At 64.1% G+C, this 16,206-nt stretch overlaps 1 protein-coding gene across 1 annotated transcript; it reads right to left on the bottom strand.

Annotated features, from left to right (window-relative positions):
* Positions 1-318: 318 nt before the first annotated feature.
* On the bottom strand, positions 319-14,856 carry ZMIZ2 (zinc finger MIZ-type containing 2). Its single transcript, XM_053897071.1, is given in 20 exon segments — positions 319-1,161; positions 1,831-2,070; positions 2,150-2,319; positions 2,685-2,935; positions 3,168-3,236; positions 3,548-3,615; positions 4,168-4,325; positions 4,460-4,565; positions 4,915-5,028; positions 5,030-5,126; positions 5,589-5,733; positions 6,352-6,520; positions 6,706-6,783; positions 7,311-7,487; positions 7,649-7,912; positions 8,104-8,296; positions 8,520-8,722; positions 9,022-9,136; positions 9,296-9,429; positions 14,704-14,856. Coding segments are annotated over 19 exon segments (2,775 nt in total). The 5' UTR covers positions 9,346-9,429; positions 14,704-14,856; the 3' UTR covers positions 319-1,053.
* Positions 14,857-16,206: the final 1,350 nt, after the last annotated feature.

The raw sequence follows: 16,206 nt of genomic DNA, 5'->3' as shown, positions 1-16,206 counted from the left end.
GCAAACGGAGGGGCCTGGAGGACCCGGGAGCCCAGGACCACCCTCCATGAGCCGCCTGGGGCTGGTGTCTAAGGCCCCTCCGGAGACCCCTGGCTCCCTACCCCAGGCACGACCACGCACAGTGACATGGTGGCAGATGTGTCTCCTGGCCCTGGTGACACCTCACAAAATAGTTCTCCAGCTGAGGCCAACTTGGAAAATTCCAGAGACCAGGAAATTTACCGTGAGGCAGGAACAGCCGGGTCTTGGCTTGGAATGGAGCCCTGCCCACGTGAGGAACACGGGCAGGGCACAAAGGAGGGACTGGCCAGGCCCACCTTGAGGGAGTCCTTTAATAGAGACTGGCAGACAGGGGACACGACTGGCCCCCCCTCCCCCACCCGGCCTGGCCCCGGGGTGGACGCGGGAGAGGCAGTTTTAAAAAACACAGCGGGACCAATTCTTCACGTTCACGGAAAAGGGGTACTCGGGCAGCCCGCTGGAGTCTGTACACAGAGCTGGGTCTGGGCACCCACCCCCGGGAGACCGAAGCTCACGGTCATCTGCCCCACTGTCTGCACCCAGGAGGGGCAGGAGCCCGCGGGGTCCCCGGCTGCTTGCCCAGAGCTCTTAGTGTTTCTACACTATGTACACTGTTGTGCTTTGGACCTCCTACCCCATGGCCCTGGCCTGAGGCTTGGGTGGGAAGACGGACCGCTCCCACTGCGAGCTCAGGCTCAGGACAGGGCCGCCCTGCTCCTTGCCAGGGAGCCACAGGGTCACTGCAACAGAAGGGTCAACGCTGGACAAGATGCAGGCTGGTGGGAGCAGGCGGAGCTGGGTCCGGGGGTGAGGTTGGGGACACAGGTGTGTATGGACGGGGCCCAGCTGGGGTCGGGGGCAGCAGGTGGTGGATGGGGTGGGGCTGAGCTGGGCGGGGGCGGGGTGTCTGAGGTCCCCTCCCACCCAGCGCAGCTGCCTCCACGGTCCGAGGGGGGTGGTGGGCAGGTGGCTGGGGCAGGGTGTGGTGGCATCTGCGGGTGTGTCCCCGCCAGCTGGGCGGGGGCGACAGGATCAGTTGTTCTCGAAGAGAGAGAGAAGGTCATCATTGTTGTTTGTGGGGAGGTCAGGTGGGCCAAGGTAGGACAGCAGTTCCTCGGGGTTGGTCAGTTCTGGGAGCAGCTGGGGACAAAGCAAAGCCATCAGCAGCTTTGGCCTCAGGCCCACCACACCCCTGCAGGGGACCCTGTGCCTGAGCCCCTCAGCCTGCACGGGCCTCTCCCTGCCGAAGGCTGCTCTTTGACCAGGAATCACTCCATACAAGTTGTCCAAGGACAACCTGGGACACAGAGCGCCTGCCCCAGGGGGCACGCATGGGGCCATGTGGGGACCCCTATGTGAACAGAGCAAATGCAAGAAGTGGGGTTTCCAGTGTCTGGGATATTCTGCTTTGAGCTGCTCTAATTTTCTCCCGCTGAACTTCAGGGTGTTCGGTTTATTAGAGAGAAAGACCGTTACCTGCAGTGCACACACTGATTTTGGCTCACGTGACACCTGTGGGTCAGCTCAAACCACACCGAGGCCAGTGTGGTCCTCTGCAAGCCCAATCTTCTTGGGGACTCTACACAGGTTCCTGTAGCCAACTGCCTGGACAGAATCATCCCACGGCTACTCAGGTACCTGACACTCATCATCAAAAGAGCTGACGCTACCTGACCAGCTGTCCTGGCTTCGAGGTCACTAGGGCGTCAGTGTCCTCCCTTCTATGAAGCATGTGGACCCTGGGGACGACGGACACACCGTCCCCAGCCCCAGCTCCCATGCGCTCCCTGGCATGGGGCCTGTACTCACGTCCAGGGCTGGTTCCGGGGCCTCCCCCGCCCCAGACATGGGGGGCCCCATCACGCCTGTGGCAGTGCTGAAGGCCAGCTCGCCGATGGGGCCTGAGCTCACTGGGCCCAGGGGCTGCCGGGATGCTGGGGGAGGGTTTGGATGGTGCAGCTGGGGCCCTGGGGCCCCTCCAAGGCTGGGGGCGAGCAGCCCTGGAGCCCCTGGGTTGTGGGCAGGGTCCAGGTGACCCGCTGGCGGCATCTGGAGAAGGAGAGAAGAACCAGGTAGAACAGCTCCTGGCCCCCTGGAGTTGGCCCTCTGCCCCACAGCTTGCACTGACCTGGCCTGGGAGGCAGGGAACAGACTTCTCAGGTGTCAGGAGGCTGCTAGGAATGTCGGACTGGTAGGAGCTGGGGGGTGGCCCCGGGGTGAACTCAGGAAGGGCCGGGGTGCTGGGCGTGGCAGGCGGGAAGGACTCAGGGAAGGTCCCGGGTCCCAGGAAGCTGGAACCTGAGAGCAGAGCCCATGTTGGGTGAGGCCTGGGAGCTGGCACTGGGGAGCAGCCAGGGGGTGAGGGGGGCTGGCGGCCCAGGCTCCCAACGCTCTCCGCAGGTAGCTCTGGGTTTTACAGAAAAGAGCATTTCCTCTCATCACAGGGGAGCGGGCCTCACCCAGGCACACCCACACATGGGGTCAGGTGGGGCCGGGCCCCCAGCGGGCCAACAGAGAGCCTCCCTTCCCAAATGCCGGGCCCCCCTGCCCGTCCACATGGCGTGGCCACACCTACCCCACCAGGTCCCCAGGAGGCCCCCCCAGGCACAGGGCCCGCAGCAGACTGGTCTGGAGAGAGCAAATCACTGGCCCGTGGCACTCACCCTGGCCGGGGTAGTCACCAGGGGCTGGGGCCGGGGCCGAGGGGGGCTGCAGGGGGGCGAAGGGGGCGGCGGCGGGGCCCAGGGCTGCTATCATCTCCATCACGCTGGGCATGAGCATGTGTGCGGGGCTCACGGTGCGACAGCGCTTCAGCACTGGCCCGTCCGGCTCTTCCTTGACGTGAACGTCGGGCTTTACGGGCACCGGCTTCCAGCTGCACGTGGGGTCGATGGTGATCTCCTCGTAGTCAGAACTGGGCAGGGACACATGGCTGGTCACCAGCTGTCCTTGCCGTCTCTCTCGGCCCCCGGCCCGCTTCTAAGCAGACCTCCACTCCAACGCCTGTAGCCGCACGGCCCATCACACAGGCCCCGTGGGTGGCCAGGCCCGGTTGGATGTGGGTTCCATCTGCAGCCGGAATCAGCCCGCCCCGTGGCCGAGCTGTCACAGGGCAGCCGGCGGCGGGACGGCACGAAGACACTTACTTCTGAATGTGAACGAGGACACCCAGCACATACTGGTCCACCTGTAGGCCCTCCAGCAGCGCCGTCTTGCTGTAGGAAACCAAAGGCATGTGGCTCAGGGGCCTAGCCCGACCTCGCCCCGGCACACTTCTCAGCTCTTTCACCCTGCTTGAGGCCACATGGCATGAAGTGACCCCGCATGCGATGACCCCGTGTACACGGACCCCACGTAAAGCTATTCTATGAGATGATCTCAGAGATGACCTCGCACAAAGCGACTGTGTGTGTGAGACTTTTGCCCTGAGCCGCACCGTCCTCGTCTGCTCTGTGACCCCCTAAACCTGGGGTTTTGTTGGTCCCCGTGCCTGGGATCCCGGGAGGACTGTCTGGGAGACACTCACTTGCACACAGGGCACCGCCAGGTCCCCCGCTCACAGTTGAGCTGCAGGTAGGACTCCAGGTCGAAACACTGCGGGGAGCAGGAGAGATGGCTTCTCACACGGGTGCCAGGGGCAACCGGGCCATACTTTGCGATTGAGCCTTGTGGTTTCGGGCTGAGTTACGTGAATGTTGAGAAGCCACGTGGGCCAGGCTTGCCCGGGGCACCATGCTAAGTGCTTGGCCCTGGGGGCAGCCGGGAGAGCACAGCCCTCCTGGGACTAGAGTGCCTTGTGGCCAAAGAATAGGGTATCTGTGCTGGCAAAGACCCGCCTCCGGGACACGGTGCTGAAGGGAAACTAGGGCCAGGGTCTGTGCGTGCTGCTCCTGGCCAGGGCAGGAAGACCCCACCCGCCACACTGACACCTCTTGAGATGTGACACAAGAACGCTCCAAGAACCATGGGGTGCGCTCCAAGAAACCAATGCCTGGTCTGGGGAGCACGTGGGGGATGGTCTGGTGAGTGCATGGGGGCTGGTCTGGGAAGCACGTGGGGGAGCCGGCTACCCACCCGCTGGCTGGTCACCTGCTGGTGGAGGGTCCGCGGGAAACCGCTGCACGTCACAAGTTCTGGACCACCCACCTGTATGTGGCGACAGTCATGGCCTCGGGCGGGGAGCTGGATCCTGCGGAATGTGATGGGGCACCTGAGGGACACCTTGATGGCTGTCTGCTCCACCCCGTCCTCACCGTTGGGCCCAGGGGTGCCAGGGACGGTGCCGCTGCTGAAGTTGCGTTTTACTGGCGTGCACGGGGAGAGGACTCGAGTGAGGGGCCGCCAGCTGGGCCAGCCGCTGCCCCTACCCCCCGAGTCCCCAGCCCCGGCAGATGTGGGGGTGTGCCATGTGGTGGCTGGTCACCGGGTGGCCACTCACTCTTGGTGATACAGTGCTCCGCGGGCAGGAGGCGCTTCCTGAGGAGGCCCTGCAGCACCGAGCGGACGGACGGCCGGTGCACCAGCTGCAGCACGAACAGGTGGGACTGCGGGAGGTGAGGAGGGTCAGGGGCGCGGCCCACACCCCCACATCCCGCACTAGCTGTCTGTCTGCGGCCTGTCAGAGCACCGACCCCCAAGAGCCCCCCTGCACGCCCTGCAAACTGCACCTCGGTGTCTGTGCAGGGCCTGGGCCTGCCTGGAGTCCCCAGCCGGGGAGGGTTCAGGTCAGCCTCCCCCTGGGGAAGGACAGGCTGCCGTCTTGTAGGGAGTAAGCGAGAGCGCCAGGCCCCGGTGAGCAGGCCTCACCAGGGAGGAGGGAGGTCCCCTCTCTCGGCAGGGGCTGGGGTCGGGGGCAAGCACAGCCAGGCCCCTGCAGGCCCAGGAGGCACTCACGCAGCAGCAGGCTGTGACCGTGATCTGGATGGTGTTGCGGCCCGGCTGGCACACGTGCTTCAGGTACAGCGGCTTGTGGGAAGTCTTGTTGTCGCCGCGCTCGATGGTGAGCGGGGGTGGCGTTGACGCTGACCTGCACCGACGCCGGCCAGTTGGTGTTGGTCTGCCGGTCCTCATGGTGATAGCACTTGAACTGCAGCTCCAGGTCTGGCCTGCGAGGGGTGGGCCGCTGAGCAGGGGTTGCAGGGCGGGGCTCGGTACAGAGCCACAGTGGGGATGGGGCAAGAGGGCGGGGCCCTAGAAAGGGGCCGTTGGGTGGGACCACTGAGAAGCCTCAGGCAGCCGGAGGGGGCTGCGCGCAGCTAGGCAGGGCCACAAGGGCGGGGCGGGACCTCTGGGAAGGGGGCTGCAGGGCGGGGTCACACTGTGTGGCGGAGCCAGGAGCCAGGCACCAGGCCGCTGAGATGTGGCTGAGGGGCAAGGCTTCATGGAGTGGGGCGTGGGTGGGAGGGAATATCTTGGGGTGGGACCTCACCGTGGGGCGGAGGCACTCAGCAGGGGTCTCTAGGCGGGGCCACACTGGGGGCGGGGCCTCCGGAGGGGCGGGACCTCTGAGAAGGGTCAGGCGCTAGAGGGGGCTGCGCAGCTAGGCGGGGGCCGCAGGGCCCGCTCACCTCAGCATCAAGGTCTTGTAGACAGAGTCGCGGAGCTGGAACGCGTGGTTGCTCACAGCCAGGTTGTGCTGCAGGCGGAAGGGCTCCAGCACTACCCCGTCCCGCACCGGGAAGGTCAGCCGCAGCTCGTCACCCTGGCCGCTGCCTGCGACACGCTGCTATGAGCAGGCCACCCCTGTGGCAGGGCCCCGGGGGGGGGGGGGGGGGAGGGTGGGCAGGTCCCCTCATCCTCCCGCTCGGGCTGGTGTGGGCGGCATCTCCCCTGGGGTCCTGGGCCCGGCCATCACCCCCAACGGGAATAGGATCTTGGTTCTGTCCTGGTTCTCCCGCTGTTCTGTCCTGCCTCAGTCACCTGGCCCCATGTCCCCTAAGTTATGACTGGAGAACGTGCCCCAAACCCAGAAAGGAGGGTGCTCCTGCGCTTTCAGAAGGGGTGCGAGGCTAAGGTGTGAACAGACCACCTGCCATCATCCTAGCGCTTGAGCTAGGGTTCTAGGACCCCAGCTTCTGTGTGGTGGTCTCCCCCAGAGCATGGGTCTCTTAACCAGGAGTGGACCTCAGGAGGCCCATAAATCCCCTGAAATTATACACAGAACTCTGCGTGTGTGGGTATTTTTCTAGGGAGAAGATCAACACCTTGAACGGATGTGCAGAGTTATAGGAGCACAAAATGAAACTGAGGGCCCCCCACCCCCACATTCCCTGCAGAACTCCGGGGTCCTGGGACCCCCGCCCAACCGTCTTAAGAGCAGGTGACACTCACTGGGGGGTGATGGGTGCAAGGAGCTCACGCTGGGCTTGAGGTCCGGCAGGAAGGGCGATTTGACCTCCTGGCTGGTGGACATGTAGGGGACGCTGCTGCCGGGGGTCATGGGTGGCGTAGGGCTCCCAGGCAGTGGGGAGCTGGGGTAGCCAGGGATGGAACGGGTGGGCTGTGGGGTTGAGCAAACAGTCAAGGTGGGATGGTGGGGGGTGGAGTTTGTTCTCGAAGCACCCGCTGGGACCGGTCACAACAGAAACGGGCAGGGGTATCCGGCTGGCCACCCGCACTTCCTCCTGCTTGGGTGCCCTCTGTCCACGTGCCCACCCTGAGAGCCGCCCACCCGTGTGCCCGTACCCCACTCAGGCCGGGCTGGCTGTAGCTGACGCTTCCCCCGTTGAAGTTGGCACCCTGCCCGTTGAACTGCTCTGTGGGCTGTAGGGAAAACACGGTGTGCGCCCGGGGCCCCAGCCTGCCCACCACCGGGCCCCTGAACCTGACTCAAGGAGTGGGCTGGGGGCAGGGAGCCCACCACACACATGGCACTAGCCTGTTTTCTTTGTACACTTTTGAAGTTTACCATGTGATCTGCGGGGAGCACGTATCGTTGTGTAATTTAAAAAAAATGCTACTATAGAGAACAAGATGACCCCATGTGTCAGAGGGGTTTTGGGAGAGCCACAGAGAGGCTGAACCCCCCCCCCCCCCCAGGCCTTGCTGGGCTTCTCCATGGTGAGTGGAGGGAGTGGAGACACTTTTCCACAATGAAATTCAAGTGACTTGGGGGCCTGCCTACTGCTCCCTACACCCAATTTCCAACAAGATATATGAATTTCAGAGGGTCCTTTCAGAGCTGGATCCCTGCCCTGGTCAGGAACCCTATGAAGCTCCTGGCTTCTTGGTCACCCTGAGTGCACAGGGCCCAGCAGGAGCTGTGTCGGGCCCGGAGGAGCCATGCCTACCTTGTAGTGCAGTCCTGCTGGGCCAGAGGCGGACAGGGACTGGCCCACACCCTGCTGCAGGGGCAGCCGGTGCCCAGGGTAGGAGGATGGGGCAGGGGGCGGCCCGGCACCGGATGTGTACTGGGTGGCACTGGGTCCGTACTGGCTTCCTGGCAGGTACTGCTGTCCTGGATAAACCTGAAAGAGGCACCATGCCAGGGGAACAGGTGTCGGGGAGGCCAGGTCCCAGGGAGGATGTGGTGCCCGCTCCATGAGGCGTGGCCGCTTTTCTCACACAGATGCCCAACCTCACCATGGGTCTGGGTGGAGCTCAGGATGAGGGAGGAATGGACACTCACCTCGCTGGAGTAGGCTCTCTTGACCCCCTGTCGGGGCAGTGGCTGGGCCTGGGGAGGCCCAGGGTACCCGTGCTGGGGCAGGCGCTGCCCTGCATAGAGGGGTGCCATGCCTGCTGCCCGGGTGGGGTTCATGCCCATGGGGCTCATGCCAGAGGGGCCCAGCAGCCCTCCCACGCTGGTGGGGTTCATGCTGCCAGGGACGCTGGGCCCCCGGGGACCTCCGTGCTGCAGGAACTGGCTGTTAAAAGCCTGCCCGGCCCCCATCTGGGGAGAAAAGAGAGGAGCCATTCAGCACCCCCACCACTGTGGGTGCTGCCCAGCTGCCCCCTGCGCCCCCTCAACCCCCTCGTCTCTCTGTGTGCACATCCCCAGTCCCCAACCCAGCTGCCCGACTGGTCCCTGCCTTCCAGACCAGCACATGTGTGGGCTGCATAGGAGGAGCAGCTGGGCCTCACCGCTCCGTACTGGCTCAGCTCCTGGCTCTGCTTCTCCTGGAGGGCAGCCACGGTGGCCGTGGCGGTGGCCGTGGCGGTGGCCGCAGCAGCAGCCACTGCAGCTGCTGCTGCAGCCTGAGTAAAATCGGTGGAGGGTCGTGTGGCATGTGAGGGCAGACCCAGGCCCCCTGGCCCCCCCGGGCCGCCCGCATACCTGTGAGAGACACAGATGGCTTGGCTCAGAAGTGCTTCCCTGCCTGTCGCCCAGGGGCCCCCTTCTTGTCTAGATGCTCCAGCATCAGCCGTGGGAGCCCACAAGAGCATCACACTCACAACAGTCAACAGACTGGTTCACATGGTCCCAGGCACCTGCCAAACCAGAAGCTTTGCACCTAGAGGACTCCCAGCACACCTCACAGGTCAGGGGTCCTGCTTACCCAGCCGTGAAGCCAGGGCCCCCTGGGTAGCCCCCGCGGCCATACACTCCTTGCTGCACGAAGCCCTTGCTGGCAGCGCCCTCGCCAAACGCCTGCTGTCCGAGGCACTGTGGGGAGTTCAGGGCAGGGCCACCACCTGCCACGCCAGGCATTACAGAGCTGCCGGGGGGGCTCCCTGCAGGGCCCATGGGGTTCCCCAAAACCTGCGAGGAAGCAAGAATTGCCAATGGGAATCATCCAAACAACTCACTTCCTGCAGTTGCTCTAAAGGGCTACAAAGGAGAGGCCTGGCAGTGAGGGGCTGGGGGCAGAGGTGAGGGAGGAAGGAGAGGAAGAGAGCAGGGGTGCAGAGGCCCAAAGACGGGGGAAGAAGTCCCACACAACATGTGGGGGGGGGACTCGTCTACAAGGATGGGGCAGACTCGGGGAGCCCAACCCCATTTCTGTCTAAGGTCTAGGGGGGCCCTGGCAGCTCTCGGGGGTGGCCCCACTGCAGGCTCACCTGACTCTGTGCCGCGTTGCCGACGCCCCACACGGTCGTGACGACAGACAGCGACCCTGCTGGCTGAGTGGCGCTCTGCTGCCAAGGCACCGGTTCATAAGCAAATGGACCATCACTGCAAGTAGACAGGTGGGTGGGGAGGCCCAGGTCAGGAGGCCACGGGTGTTGAGACCCCTGGCTGGGGAGGCTGGCAACTGGGGGAGGAGAGGTCCTGCCCTGCCACCCTGCCCGTACCCGAGGCCTGAGAAGGGAGGGCGGCAGGAGACCCACTCACCCGTGCGGTGTGGGGGGCAGGGCGGGTTTTACGGGGTGCATGGGGTTCATTAGCCTCGGGCAGCCTAAAGGCCGGGTCTGCGGGTGGCAGGAAGTAGTCCTCACAGCTGTTTACGTGGGACTCGGCTGCTCTGGCTGTGGGGACAGAGGAGGACGTCAGTGGAGATGCAGTGGCCGGGGGCTGTCGGTGGGGTGCCGGGAACCCCCAGCACCAGGCCCCCTTGCTCTGCTCTGACTGATGGAGGGCCGGGCGACAGCGGGGTCTGAGGGCCACTGTGGGGGTGGGGGCAGCCTCAGCCTGAATTGCCCACCCTGACAAACCTCTGTCCTCTGCACCCCTAAAGCCAGCCTGGAAGCCAGCATTAACCCTTTCAGGCCAGGCCCTGCTACTCACAGCCCCTGAAATAGAGCAGGCTTTCTGACCCAGATCCTTTTCACACGCCCCTCCCTCAAGAAAGCCTGGATATCCATTAAAGTCAGGGAACTCCCAGGACCCAAGTGCCAGAATCCCCCAGGTAGGCCCCAGGGTGGAGGCCAAGGCCAGAGCCAGCAGAGAAGAACAGAGGAGGACCAGCTGGCAGCCACCTTCTGCTCAGGCTCTGAGACTTGCCCACTCTGGGGAGGGGGCTCTGCTAAACAGGGCTGAGCAAGGTCAGCCAGCTGCTGGCTTCACCCTGGGCTGGGGAAGGGAGTACAGGTCACCTGCGTGCTCATGGCTGACAGCCCCTTGAGGGCTGACGTGGGCACAGGGCCAGGCAGACCTGACCCCCACGGGCCACGGTGACACCCACTGAGAGGTCCCCAAAGGGGAGGGATGCACACACGGAGCAATGGGCAGGGGGTTGGTGCGAGCCCAAGGGCATGTCAAGGGGCCAAGGGGAACACGGCGGCAGTGGCTGGCAAACTTTCTTGGGACCCATGTGCCCGTGCAGGGGGCGTCCTCCTACTGTGTGAGGCTCACCGCCCCCTCCAACTGCTGTCTCAGAAAAATGAGGGAGGGAGGGCCAGGCACTCACATCCTTCAACACCCCCAAAAGCAAGCCCAAGCCCTTGTTGGCACCCCCAGGGGTATGCTGCACACCTACATCTGCCTGACCCAACCACAGAGGCGCACTGGCTGTGGTTCTCAGGGGTCCCCGGGAATCCCAGGTGGGGGGACTCTGCCCTCCTGGTGTCCAGGTTCTGTCCTGGAGCACCAGTGCCTTTTAGGGGCTGCAAGCCCCCCCCCCCCAGCATGCACACGTGCCACCCTGGACAAGCTAATGTGTGGTGGCTCAACCCAGACACCCCAGCACTCACAGCACCTCTCTCTGGCCTAGGAGTGAGAAAGTCGCCCCAGAACCCACCCAAGCCCGTGACTCACATTCCTGAGTGCTGACCAGGGACCTCAACGTTACCATGTCGTCTGTAAATAGTCCTGGAGGTGTGTGTGGGGGGACCCTCATCAGGGACCCAGAGCAGGGAAGGGGTACAGTGGGAACTGTGACACGGGTGGTTCTGCCTTCGGCCCTTCGTGCCACTGAGCACTGAGGTAAGTGGGTCCCGGAGCCGCAGCAGAGCCGGGGGTGGGGCAGGAACAGTTGGCAGGTCTGCCTCCTACCTGGCTCTGCTCCCCCTCTGAACGCTGTTCTCCCCTGCCACCCAGACCAGGTCCCACTCTGGAAACAGAGGCCAGAAAATGCAGGAGTCAGTGGGTCCAGAAGGCTGTGGCCCCAGGAATCTGGGTAGACACAGGCCTGCGAGCCAGGATCACCCAGCCAGGCTGGCGTCCTTGGTCCCTACCGTCCAACTCCAGGACAGTGATGCGGCCACCGTGGATATGGATGGGTGGACCTGCCAACCAATGGACCAGACCACAGAGGGCACAGACCAGGCACCGGAGGAAACCGGCATTGTAACGCGGGGCTCCCACAAGCGAAACCAAAAGTTCTAAACTTCACATCTTGTGCAAAAATTAACTTGAAATGGGCCACAGATGTAAATGAACAACAGAAAATGATAAAACCTTTGGAGAAACTCTTCGGGACCTGGAACCAAGGAAAGAGCCCTTAGATGTGACACCAGTGCAGTCCTCACAAGGGAGAGGGGGAGTCATCTCAGAAAGGCCCTGCTGATGCAGAGCGACAGGTATGCCCGCAAGTCGCATCTCTGACGAAGGACTAGTATCTAGGATATATAAAGAATTCTCAAAACTCAAAAGAAAAATAAACACCCCAGCTAGAAAATGGGCAGAGGACACAAAGAGACATTTTAGCGAGGAGGTCGTCCGGACGGCATGCCGGCCCAGGAAGAGACAGACATCCGACGTCATGGCCACTGGGGACGTGCAAACTAACACCACATGGAGGCATCGCTATGCACCTATCAGAGTGGCTACAACAGTGACACCACCAAGTGCCGGGGCTGGGGGGACTGGGGGGACTGGATCTCCTACCCACGGCGGGTAGGACTGGAAAATGGCGCGGCCACTCTGGAAAAGTCTGGCAGCGTCTTGTGAAAGTCGGCACACAGCTACTGGGCAACCGGGCGACTGCACTCCTCTTCGAGACATGCATGCTGAGGTTCACAGAAAACTATGCGCGTGTCTACACCAGCTTCCTCCTAGCAGCTCAAGAACGGCCACCCAGACGCCCTTCAGGTGAGGTTAGCCAGCCGTGGGGCGTCCACAGCCCGCGGGCATGAAAAGGAAGAGCGAGCAGGAATCCCCAGAGGATCGAGCCGTGGAAAAAGCCAGTCCCCGAAGGTTACACGCAGTATGATTCCCTTTATGTAACGTTCCTGAAATGATGAAATCACAGAAGCGAGGAGCAGGGCCCAGCTGCCAGGTGGGGAGGAGGGAAGCAGGTGCGAACAGAAGAAGGTGTGGAAGGAGAGATGTGCATCTGGCCCGTATTCCCGGAGCATCCCGGTGTGACATGCCCGTCGTCTGGTGAGACGTCACCGCCAGGGGAGCCGGGAAAAGGATACAAGGGTGATTTCTCACAGCTGCACGTGAATCCGGAATTCTCTCAGAATACAAGTTGACTTGAAAAACCACCACCACCACCCGTGGTCTCCACAGAGAAGCCCCCGGCAATGCTCCCTTAGCCCAGGCTGGTTGGGCTGGCTGGGCCCACTCAGCTGTCCCAGAAGCAGGGGGGAGACCAGCCCCCTGCCCGGTGCAGAGCCCCAAGACTGCAGGTGCTCCACTCTGCTCCGGGCCTCCTGTCTGGCACATCACACTCACCTGGAGGGCGGGGGCCGGAAGACTCCTGTTTCTAAAGAGCTTGTGGGTCAGGGTCAGGCTGCTGCTGACGCAGGGACCCCAGTCTGAGAGCCCCGGAGATCCGGGGAGGAGGGGGCAGGGCAGGGGCCCCAGGAGGCCTCCTACATCACCCCCGAGACTTCTCTGCCACGGACGAGACCACAGACAGTTCCAGTTCCCCCTGAGCCTCCTGCACGCCTGGGTGCTTGGGTGTATGTGTGACTTCCTGCCAAACTGAGTCTGCTCTCCTCCCTGAGAAGACCCAGACTCTCCGAGTGGGGCACCCCACAACCTGCTGCTCCCCACAAATGGACAGGTGCCCTCTGAGTGGAGACCCTCCTCCCACTTCCTGGCCTTGAAGACAGAGCCAGGAAAACCGGTGCGGGCCCACGGGGCTTGTGCCCCAGTGCCAGCCGGAAGCCGGGACCCCTCGGCAGAACTGCCCTGGTTCTGGTTCTGCGCCCCATCTTTCTCCAGAAAACTCACCACTCAGGCCCCCTGCCCCAGGGCCTCAGAGCAGCTGTGCCCAGGCTCCTGCGTGCCAACCAAAGGCAGACGTTAATGTGGGTCAGCCTCTTCCACTCCACCCTGTCCAGGCCGCTTGGTCACCCAGGGGCGGCACGCCCCATGACAAGCCACCTGACCCCAGGAGGGCAGGCCTACTCCACGGTCACAGAGCAGGGAGCCCATGGTTCCAGGGCGAGTCCCCAACCGGAGGGACACCAGGGTCAAATGGGCTCAGAGGAGGTAGAAATGACGGCTCCAGTGAGCGCGACGGCACAAGGTGGAGACTCAGGTGTTCTGGTGTCTGCAGGTCCTACCGCTCTACATGCGAGGTCCCAACACTGACCAGCTAACTAGAGTCGTCCGAACACCCAGGAAGGAGCATTTGTGAATGGCCCAGACACCAGACACATCAGAGACCAGCTACAGGGTTTCACTACTCTGAGCCTCGGTTTACAATGTGTAAAATGGGTACATGGTAGCCACCCCAGGACTGAGGAAAGAGGAAGACACATGACTGCATTTATGCCAGCAGCCCTGACTGCTGTAGTGGAGGCAGCCACCAGTGGACACGCCATGGGGAAGCCTGGCTGCCCTTGGAGTCCTCCCCAGGCACACCCTGCCTGTCCTTCATCATCTCCTCCCCCCGCCCCCCCTCCCCGACTTCTCTTCCCAGCTAGTAACCAGCCCCTGGGCATGGCAGGTCCTCAAGGCCAGTATCCCACCAGGTGAGGCTAAGACCCTGCACGGATCCTGGCACCTCCCTTGAGCCTGGAGAGGCCCCCGCTGCTAGCAAGCCAGGGTCTGGTTGGTGAGTCTGTGCTCACTCTCTCTACATCCACCACCGGCTTACAGATCAAGTCACGTGTTCTGTGTAGGTCCCTGCGAAATCTTGAGATAAAACAAACGACTTACAGACGTGGCCATAGATGTTCTGCAACTATCAGGAAGAGAGCAGGGCAGGGAGGAAGCAAGTGGGGGGGGGGGTAGGAGGGAGTAAAGGGGAGCAGGGCTGTGGGGAAAGGGGACCAGGACAGGGAGGAAGCAGGTCATGAGGGGGAGAAGGGAGGATGGCTGGGAGCAGCTCAGAGGGGGAAAGCGGAGGAGGAAGGGAGCAGGTCGGGGGAGCAATACACCCTCCCGCCTCAGCTTCGTGCGTCCCGTTTGGAAAGGGGTGTCCCCACGGAAGCCGCGGCCGGAGGCTGAAAGGTCGGCCAGTGTCGCCGGCCCGAAGCAGACCTGCGTGGGTCCCACGTCGCTGGACGGTGGGCGCGCACGGCCCAAGACAAGCCCGGAAGGCGAGCCCGCCGGCCAGAGCGCGGGGCGGAGGCGGCGGAGCCAGGTGGGGCGAGGGCCGGGGGTCACCCTCCGCGCGCAGGAGGTCGCCGGGGCCGCGCACACCCGTCGGGCGATCGGCCGGCTACCAGCCCCAACAAAGGCTCAGGTGAGGGTCTCCCGGCGCGCACGGGGTCGCTGGGCCCAAAACCGCGACGCGCACGCGGCAGGTGCGGCAGGTGGGCGCCGGGGCCACCCCCAGCGCGGCCAGAGCCCCGGGGCAGAGGCGCCGCAGCGCCGGGCCCGGGGCGCCGCACCTGCCCACCGCGCGCACCTGCCGCACCTGCCGCCCCCGCCGCCCGCACCTGCCCGCCCGGCCCGCTCACCTCCGCCCGGCCCGGCCCGGCCCCTCGCCGCCGCGGCCCCCGGCCCGCGCCGCTCCATGCGCTCAGCCCGCCCTCCGCGCCGCCCGCCGCCCCGGGGCCGCGGCCGCCACCACCCGCGCCATCGCGCCGCCGCCCGCTCCGAGGGCACAATGGAGCCGCCGCGCCGCTCATGCATATGCATGACGCCGCGCGCCGGCCCCGCCCCCAGGCCAGAGCAGTGGAGCCCCGAGCCGGCACTCGGGCGGGGCTGCCGCGGGCCTGCGCGGGCCGGGGTGGCTGACCGAGTGGGGCCGAGCCGGGAGCGGGCGGGCAGCGCGGGCGGCGGGGGACCGTGACCGGCGACCCGCGCCCCCTGCACACCTTTCCGAACGCCGCGCCTGCGGAGCCTCCAAAGCTTCCTGCTCGCTGTCCGCCGGGGCGTGGCCAGATGGAGGGGCGGGGCCTGATGGAGTGGATGGGCCCGGGTGGCGGCGGGGACGGCTGATGGGCGGGGCCTGTCAGGGGGGGTGTCAGAGCCTGGCTGGGGGGCGGGGCCTGGTGGAGGTGGCCCGGCGGAGGGGCGGGGTCCAGCCGGAGGGGCGGGGCCTTGTAGAGTGGGGTGTGAGAACCAGACTGGAGGGCGGGGCCTGGCGGAGAGGTCACAACAGAATGGAGAGCGCTGCCGATAGGCGGGGCCTGTCAGAGGGGAGGGGTCCGGTAGGAGAGGCGGGGCCTGGTAGAGGGAGTTCAGAACCCGGCTGGGGTCGGGGCCTTGCTGAGAGCGGGGCCAGTCAGATGGGGGGGCAGGGCTGAGGGCGGGGCCTGGGCCTGTCAGACGCGGGGTATCATAGCCTGGCTAGGGGGCGGGGCCTGGCGGAGGGGGCCGGTGGAGGGGCGGGGCCTGGCTGGGGGCAGGGCCTGTCATGAAGGGCGGAGGCGGGAGGTGAACGGGGTCTCTTCAGGGGCGGGGCCTGGAGGAAAAGAGGGCCCGCCCACGCTGGACAGGTCGCTGTAGCGCCTTAGCGGATGAAGCGCCTTCTCTGATCTGCTGGTACCTTCCAAGTACTGTTCTCACTCTTTCAGTTGTCCGCTTTTTCCTATCCTTGCTTTAGTGACACCTCGTTCTCCTGAGTACTCATAATTAATCTTTTTTTATCGGGGGAGGGCCAGAGAGAGAGGGAGACACGGAATCCTAAGCAGGCTCCACGCTCCGAGCTGTCAGCACAGAGCCCGACGCGGGGCTCGAACTGCCGCACCGGGAGATCATGACCTGAGCCAAAGCCGAACACTCAACCGACTGAGCCACCCAGGTGCCCCTCATCTTAGCTACTTTAAAAAGTATTTTTGAACAATTACTATGCACTGGGCAGTTCTTTATTTTAAAGTTTTAATTTATTTTGAGAGAGAGAGGAGCACAAGCAGAGAGGGGCAGAGAAGGAGGGAGAGAGAGTCTCAAGCAGGCTCTGTACTCCCAGCCAGAGCCTGTCATGGGTGGGGCTCGAACTCACAAACCGTGAGATCATG

This window comes from Panthera pardus, unplaced genomic scaffold (genome assembly GCF_024362965.1).
Source record: "Panthera pardus isolate Hobbes unplaced genomic scaffold, ASM2436296v1 HiC_scaffold_8, whole genome shotgun sequence".
NCBI lineage: Eukaryota > Metazoa > Chordata > Mammalia > Carnivora > Felidae > Panthera > Panthera pardus.
Note: the sequence above shows the minus strand (reverse complement) of the source record. Positions and strands in the feature narration are given on the sequence as shown.